Source organism: Orycteropus afer, unplaced genomic scaffold, assembly GCF_000298275.1.
Source record: "Orycteropus afer afer isolate SDZICR_OR568_19922 unplaced genomic scaffold, OryAfe1.0 scaffold00227, whole genome shotgun sequence".
NCBI lineage: Eukaryota > Metazoa > Chordata > Mammalia > Tubulidentata > Orycteropodidae > Orycteropus > Orycteropus afer.
In genome coordinates this window covers 4,303,696-4,312,881 of record NW_006921814.1, presented here as the reverse complement: position 1 = coordinate 4,312,881, position 9,186 = coordinate 4,303,696, and the positions used below count along the sequence as shown (strand labels likewise).

The following is a 9,186-nucleotide window of genomic DNA, read 5'->3' as shown; positions in this document are numbered from 1 at the left end:
TGCCTCGGAAACCCAAGGAGGAGTCACTATGAGTCGGGGCCGACTCGACGGCACATAACAACAACAACAACAATCAGTTCCTCTACTTCTAAATTTCTGTTGGAAGAAAAGATAACCAAAGATGGACTGCAAAAGTAAAAGGATTAAAGAAAGTGGTGTGGATTGGTCTAACCTGGAGAACACGTGTATGTTTCTTGGACCCATTCTTCCTTTCTTTACCCAGCGTAACTATTCTCTTGGGAGCTCTGGCAGTGAAGTGCCTAAGGCACTTGACTCCTAACCAGAAGGCTGGCGGTTCATACCCACCAGCCAGCCACTCCTCGGAAGAAGATGGGACAATCTACTTCCGTAGTGATACTGCCTCAGAAACCCAAGGAGGGGTTGCTATGAGTTGGGGCCGACTCAACGGCACATAACAACAACAACTATCCTCTAAACTGCTTCATATAGTAGGAGAAATTACAGAAAGAAAAGAGGGTTGAAGTTAGACTCTTATGGGCATATACCTGTATCTTGGAGACAAGAAAAGAAGCTGGATAATTGATGATGCATAACAGCTAAGAATCAGGAAAGTACAGTATGGCTGCCGGAGGACAGCCTTTTAAGGAGTGAATGAGTGGGCAAAAGTATCATGTTGAAGAAAATTAGAGGAGAAGGAGGCTCTTTTCCTCAAGAACCAAAATGTATAACCTTACACTCACATTTATTTGTACTTGCACATACATCTATGCTGTAGGTAGAAGATATGTTTGCATTGTAGGAATTAAGCTTTATAAAATATTAAGAACCAAGAATAAGCTACTCACATGGCATACATACAGCTTGGAAGCTTCCAACATAATTTGGTCCTAGCTCATAAATGGTGGTAACATTTGAAGGAGGCAAAACTTCTTCCAAAAAATGTGTGGGTCCGAGGCGCCAAACCAATGAAGCAATTTGGCGTTGGGCAGGTGGAGTACCAATGTAAGCATAGACTGTGCTTACAACTGGTGGATTTGTAGAACCTGAACCCCCAGGGGTACTGTGAACATAATGAAGCTATACAAAACATAAAAAGTAAAAGCAAGTGTGAGATGTGATAAACACACTTTTACCAGGAAAAGAACTCCCTTATATGTGCATATTTTCATTATCCCAAGGTTACACAACTTTAGAAATAAACAAAAACAGCTAGGGTTGAAAACAATAGTAGGTAGGCCAGGATTCTGGAATCTGTACTGGAATTTTAAACTATGGACCTGACATGGAAGTTGGAAATTTGTTCTCAAACTTGCTAATGGAAAAAAAAAAAAAAAAAACCTATCTCATGTTAGACTATCTGTGCCTGGCAGGTTTGTATATCAAATCAATAATGCATCGATGAAAGCTTAGGGTTGATATGAAAAACAGCTTTTCACGATGGAATTCACATAGTCTTGAAATCAGCCCTGCGACCTCCAATGTGCCAATTATATTGAGAGTCTGTTAAATAAAATTGAGGAGAAGTGATTTGTAATAAAGTGCTAAGAAAATAAAAGAAAAATTAGTAATCTATATATACATTATAATATTTATACACACATTTTAATCTCAATGTAAAATGTTAACCATTATTAACTGATAATCTTACATTTGAAATTATGCTGCCATTTATTGACAAGGTGTCTAAGTTATTATTCAATTCATTTACAATAAATGCATAATTAGGTAGAGTATAAGCAAAAAGAAAAGCAAGTTACTTCTTGTGTGGTTTTCATCACTTGATGGAATGGTGGAACTTTCCATTGATTATTTTGTCATAATACCATCCCAGATTCAGATCACATCTATTATTTTCTTCATATTAAAGAATAGTTCCTGATGATGTTAATAGTGTGATTTTGAACGCCAACATGTGACCTAAGTTAATTTCACACGGACTGTGACTACTGACAGTGAATGATGATAATGTAAATATATTAACAATAAACCTCCAACCCCTGAACTCTAGAAGCTGAGGGCATTTTTATTCTCAGTAATACTAAAAGTAACAAAGGATTCTGTAGGATAGTCTAGTAGGATAGTCTACAAAGCCATCTAAAATTCTATCATGCATACAGAAAATAAATGACTTATTTCCACAGTGTGCATTTAGGGTTTATCATATTAAAACATGTCACACAAGACAATATCAGTATCATTAAGTAAGGAAATGTATTCAAAGAAGCTGCTGATTTAAGTGCTTTTTAAACTTTTTTCACAGAAAACTTTGCCTTTGTTACTTAAGTGACAGCAATATAAAAATGGACTTCTAATCTTAGAAGTTTGCCAATTGAGTTCTCTATAAAGAATAGCAGCATTTCATCCTAATTCTGCAAATGGAACTTCTCCCTTCCCTCTCTTCTGAATATAATGAGTGAGTAATTATTATTATAGCTAGTGATAGTAATTATTTATTTACTCTCTCACTCATTCATTCAATACTAACTGAGTACCTACTACCATTATCAAGGACTAATCTGGGAGACCTAAACACAAAGATGAATAAAAAACAATTCCAGCTCTAAAGAAATATACAGTGCACTGGACAAAATAAAGTAAGTATGTTTACTTAGGCATCCTTCAATTGGTTCCTCTATTATGAAAAACCATTCAGCAGTCTGGCTTAACTCCTGACATATTTACTAACTTCATTAGCACCTGTAATTCCTACTTCCCATTTTTTCCAATTTAGTCAGCCACACAACTTTAACATGTTTTTGAAATGGGCAGTACGAGATCAATTTAAAATTTGACAATAATTTTTAAAAACATCTCTGAATACACACATGTGTGTGCACACACACATGCACTACTGAACTACCTGGTAAAGCAGGTTGAGATTTAAAAGCACGCACATGCTTACCTTCACAGTATTAACAAGCTGTCCATCAATATAGAGGGCTGCTGTGCTGTTTTTCAACATGCCTTTGCTCATCACCAGAACCAGATGATGCCACTGCCCCTCGATGATAAGCTCTCCACATCGAAAGCGAGCACAGCATGGGAGAATCTCATAAAAAGAGGATTCTTCACTAAAATCATCAACTAAGATAAAGGAGGAGGAAGAAATGAAAAATCTTTTGCCAATATCATCTGTATTCTGACACTTATTTATATTCAGTTCAGCATGTTTTGACTTTATGCTAAAAAAAAAAACAGGACACGCAAACACTGACACCTTATTCATTAACTTTTTATCTGTAGGTAAGAGTAAAATTGGGGATACATTTTTGCTTTTGTCTGTTTAAAATGCATACATTTACAGTAAGATAAAGTTACAATAGACAATAAAATAAAGTAAGTAAATTAGTTACAATAGACAATAAAAAGAGACTAGGTGATTATTACCTGTCATAGTATGCTATAAAGTCTTCCATACTTTGACATGCATTTTGTTAAACACATGTTTTAGAAAAAAAAACATGAAAAGTTATCATTTTATTTTTGCCATACGCTCTGCTCAATGATACAATGGAACAATTATCTGTTACTAGTTTGTGATTATATTACACTGAACCTAGACTGACAAGAGCTGGAGTAAGGAGTTGATTTATGGCATAAAATAGGAATTTGTTGATTCAAGTTTCCTACTTCACTAGACAATTCTGAACTACACACATGAATATATTCTGATTTGTTAGCATTTTGTAACTACTTCTTGTCTCCACTCTGGCATCTTTCTGCTATCCAGCGTAGGCAGTGTCTGGATTATGAATGAGTTCTGTTCCTAAGTCTGTCTTTAAGTCTAATTTGTATGTAAATCAGAACAGTTAGGTAAGTTCATATCTCATATCAGTTAGTCAAATGTTTGTCTTAGTATACAGAACACAGTAAGCCTTTCTATACCTAAAAAACATTAAAGAAGCAGTACCAGCTACACTAAAACATGTTTAATGTTTTAGTGTTTCAGTAATAATACAGCAATAATAACAATAATGTTTTGGTTTACATCTCAATGTAGCATCTGTTTGTTATTATGGACCATTGTATGTATGTGGAATTTTAATGCAATAGGTTTTACAGGGGTTGATTCATAACTATGGATTTCATGTAAGTCTGAAAATTGCAACCCAGAGAGTCCCATATATTGCCAGACTATGTAAGAGATAAAAGATTAATGTCATTTTCATTTTAATGTTAAGATAACTAAACATTAATTTACATTTTCTAAGAAGGACAGGACGGCAGAGAAAACCCAGATGATAAACATTCATTTAAAAAAATAATCCAACGACACAAAACAAAAAGTCAGCTAATCAGCAACCCTATAATTTAAAATGAACACCCCATATTTCAGTAAAAGCATATACAAACAAATACACTGAAAGTACAAATTTAAATAATATGAACATGGAATTACACATAAACTATTATTCCAGTTTTGGAATGTTAAATAATATCTACATACAGTAAACTACCAAGGAAAAATCTTATCCAGGTAACCTAATGGAGGTTCAGAATTGAATAAACAAGGTACACAGCTCTGAAAGACCTAATGTTATAGAGCAAGGGATAAGAAATAAAAGATAAATGTAAGGGGGAAACCAGGAACTTATTTCTCTCTTTTCTGCTTAATAGATTATAAATTTTCAGGAGGAAAGAAAATGATATTACTTATGAAAACTTTGTTAGAATTTTACTTTCTGACTCAGACTTGAACTCCAACACTTCCAGGATTCATTGGTGTGGCAGAATACCTGGTAACCCAACTGTTCTCTTACAACTGACTATAAAGATATTTTAATGGACCACAAATTATAATTAATGGAAATGATATGAAAGTATAAAATATTTTCCTAGTTTATTGAAATAACTTTAGATCCACTCTTTTTCTCATTAAATTCTACTGTCTCCAAATTCTCTATTATTTCTTCACTTTTCTCATTTCCTTCTTCTCAAGTCACTCATCCTTTACTTTCCTTTTTAGTCATTAATTTATATGTTCAAAAAGTATGAATGCCCATACCAAGGAGCTCTGGTGGTGTAATGATTGAGGGATCTGGCTGCTAACTAGAAGGTCAGCAGTTCAAACTCACCAGGTGCTCTGTGGGAGGAAGATGAGGCAATTTACTTCCATCAAGATTTATAGCTTAGAAACCCAACGGGGGTCACTATGAGTAGAAATCAACTTGAAGGCAGTGGGTTTAGTTTCAGTTTATTATGAGCTAGGCACAGTTTAGGAGGCAAAACTCACTGCCATCAGGTTGATTCTGACACTTAGGGGTCCTATAGGACCATATAAAAAAGCCCCATAGGGTTTCCAAGGTTGTAAATCTTTACAGAAGTAGAAGCCTCATCTTTTTCCCACAGAGTGGATGGTGGGTTTGAATTGTTGACCTTTTGCTTAGCAGCCTGATGCTTTAATGACAGTGCCACCAGAATGCATCTGTTTTAGGAGGCAGGGTAGCCTAAATTCCAAAGACAACAACATTGACAGTGGGAGGCTTACAGTTCTAATAGGGATGACAGATAAAAAATGAATTAAAAACCATGAAGCCTACATAAGAGATATTGTTGTTGTATGCCCTCAAGTTGATTCAGATTCATAGGGACCCTACGTTGTTGTTATTTGTTGTTAGGTGCTGTCGAGTCATCTCCAACTTACAGAGACCCTATGTACAGCAGAACGAAACATTGCCTGGTCCAGTGCCAGCCTCACAATCTTTGCTATACCTGAGCCGATCGTTGCAGCCACTGTGTCTATCCATCTCAACGAGGGTCTTCTCCTTCTTTGTTGACCCTCCATTTTACCAAGCATGATATCCTTCTCCTTCTGACCATATGACCAAAGTAGGTGAGACAAAGTGTGGCCATTATTGCTACTAGGAACATTCTGGCTGCACTTCCTCCAGGACATATTTGTTAGTCCTTTTAGCAGACCATGGTACTCCTAGCATTTTCTGCAACACCACAACTTAAAAGCATCAACTCTTCTTCGGTCTTCCTTATTCACCGTTAGCTCTCACATGCATAAGAAGCAAATGAAAATAACATGGCTTGGTTTAGGCACACCTTAGTCTTCAAGGAGATATCCTTGTTCCTTATCACTTGAAACAGGTCCTTTGCAGCAGATTTGCCCAATGCAATACATCGTCTGATATCTTGACTGCTTCTTCCAATGGTGTTGCTTATACAACCAAGTAATATGAAATCCTTGACAACTTCAATCTTTTCTCCATCAGCCATGATGTTTATTTATTGGAGCAGTTGTGAGGATTTTTGTTTTCTTTATATAGAGAACCAATCCATATTGCAGACTTTAATTTTCATCAGTAAGTGCTACAAGTCATCCTCATTTTCAGCAAGCAAAGTTGTGTCATCAGCATTATCACAGGTTGTTAATGATTCTTCCTCCATTCCTGATGCCACGTTCTAGTCCATACAGTCTAGTTTCTCAGATTATTTGCTCAGTATACAAGTTTAGTAAGTATTGTGACAGGATACAACCTTGACACACTCCCTTCTTGACTATGATCCATGCAATATCCCCTTGTTCTATTCAAATGACAGTCTCCTGGTCTATGCACATGTTCCTCATGAGTACAATAAAATGTTCTGGAATTCCCATTTTTCTCAATGTTACCCACAATTTATCATGATCCACATAACTGAATGCTTTGGCATAGTCAATAAAACATAAGTAAATATCTTTCTGGTATTCTTTGCTTTCAGCTAAGATCCATCTGACATTAACAATGGTATCCCTGATTCCATGTTCTCTTCTGAATACAGCTTGCATTTCTAGAAGATCTCTGTAAATATACTGCTGCAACTGTTTTTGAATTATCTTCATTAAGATTTTACTTGCATGCAATATTAATGATATTGTTTGATAATTTCCACATTGTGTGGGATCACCTTTCTTTGGAATGGGTACAAATATGGATCTATTCCCGTCAGTTGGCCAGGTAAGCTGTCTTCCAAATCTCTTGGCATAACCAAGTGAGTGCTTCCAGCGGGGCATCTGTTTGTTGAAATATCTCAATGGGTATTCCGTCAATTCCTGAAGCCTTGTCTTTGCCAATTCTTTCAGTGCAGCTTCGATTTCTTCCTTCAGTACCACTGGTTCTTGATCACATGCCACCTCCTGAACATCAATCAATTCTTTTTGGTACAGTGACTCTGCATATTCCTTCCATCTTCTGATGCTTCCTGCATCATTCAATATTTTGCCCACAGAATCTTCCAATATTGCAACTTGAGGCTTAAATTTTCTCCTCAGTTCTTTGAGCTTGAGAAATGCCGAGCATGTTCTTCCCTTTGGTTCTCTAACTCTTTTTGCACATTTCATTGTAGTAACTGGTTTTGTCTGCTTGAGCTGCTCTTTGAAAAGAGCTGTTCAGCTCCTTTATCTTGTCATTTCTGCCATTTGCTTCAGCTACTCTCCATTCAAGGGCAAGTTTCAGAGTTTCTTCTGACATCCATTTTGGTCTTTTCTTCCTTTCTTGTCTTTTTAATGACCTCTTGCTTTCTTCATGGATGATGTTCTTGATGTCATCCCACAATTTCTCTGGTTTTTGGTCACTAGTGTTCAATGCATCAAATCTTTTCTTCCGATGGTCTCTAACTTCAGAAGGGATATTTTCAAGATCTTATTTTGGCTCTCATGGACTTATTTTAATTGTCTTCAACTTTAAGTTGAACTTGCATATGAGCAGTTTATGGTCTATTCCACAATCAGCTACCTGGCCTTGTTTTGGCTGAAGATATTGAACTTCTCCATTGCCTCTTGATACAGATGTAGTCAATATGATTCCTGTGCATTCCATCTGGTGAAGTTCACGTGTATAATCCTGACATATGTTGTTGAAGAAAGGTATTTGCAATGAATAAGTTGTTGCTCTTGCAAAATTCTATCATGTGATCTCCAGCATTATTTCAAGCACCAAGGCCTTATTTCCCAACTACCAGTAACTCTCTTCATTTCCAACTTTTGCATTCCAATCACCACTGATAATCAACACATCTTGATTGCATGTTCCATCAATTTCGGACAGGAGAAGTTGGTAGAAATATTCAATAGCCTCATCTTTAGCTTTGCTGGTTGGTGTGTAAATTTTGATAATAGTAGTATTAACTGGTCTTCTTTGTAGGTGTATGGATATTATACTATCACTGACAGCGTTGTACTTCACGACAGATCTTGAAATGGTCTTTTTGACAATGAATGCCATACCATTCCTCTTCAATTTGTCATTCCTGGTATAGTATATCATATGGCTATCTGATTCAAAATGGCCAGAAACAGTCCATTTCAGCTCACTAATGCCTAGGATTGTAGCCCCAGCATTACAGGGGAGGAGAGACAAGTCAGGGACGCCCAAAATAGCAGGTGGTAAGAGCAGGAGAAAGGGGATTAAATGCCAGGAAGTCAGAGAGAAGAGCAATCAGCAGAAGGGATTAGGTGAGGAGAGGAAATTCAGGACCACCCAGAGCAGCAGGCCGGAAGAGCAGGAGAAAGGAGATAAAAGCCAGGAACCCAGACAGAAGAGCAGTCAGCCCCAGGGTTACAGGTGAGGAGAGACAACTCAGGGATGCCCAAAGTAGCAGATGGGAAGAGCAGGAGAAAGGGGATTAAAAGCCAGAAAGCCAGAGAGAAGAGCAATCAGCAGAATGGATTAGGTGAGGAGAAGAAACTCAGGCCCACCCAAAGCAGCAGGATGGGAAAGCAGGAGAAAGGGGATAAAAGCCAGGAACCCGGACAGAAGAGCAGTAAGCCCCAGGGATACAGGTGAGGAGAGACAACTCAGGGACGCCCAAAGCAGCAGGCCGGAAAAGCAGGAGAAAGGGGATTAAAAGCCAGGACAACAGAGAGAAGAGCAATCAGCCAAAGGGATTAGGTGAGGAGAGGAAACTCAGGCACACCCAAAGCAGCAGGACCAGAGAGCAGGAGAAAGGGGATAAAAGCCAGAAACCTGGACAGAGGAACAGTCAGCCCCAGGGACAACTCAGGGACGCCCAAAGCACCAGCCAGAAGAGCAGGAGAAAGGGGATTAAAAGCCAGGAAGCCAGACAGAGGAGTAGTCAGCCACAGGGACCCAGGTGGGGGTGATACGAGAGGTCTCCAACAGCAAGACAAACTTGTCTGTCAGTTTGTCCTACTGTGGTGACATGTAGACTTGAGTTTTGAGGCTGAGCCTCTGGTGTTTAAAACCCAGCGAGATGCAACTGGTGCACAGGAAATAG

The 9,186-nt window shown here is 37.9% G+C and overlaps 1 protein-coding gene across 1 annotated transcript in view; it reads right to left on the bottom strand.

The window, feature by feature from the left end:
- The window catches only part of WDFY3 (WD repeat and FYVE domain containing 3), a 341,413-nt gene that overhangs the window by 168,896 nt on the left and 163,331 nt on the right, over positions 1–9,186 (bottom strand). The window contains exons 19-20 of the mRNA XM_042782046.1: positions 2,864–3,045; positions 807–1,038 (exon numbers count right to left, since the gene is read on the bottom strand). Of these exons, the coding sequence (XP_042637980.1) occupies positions 807–1,038; positions 2,864–3,045 (414 nt within the window). The remainder of the gene's footprint in view (positions 1–806; positions 1,039–2,863; positions 3,046–9,186) is intronic.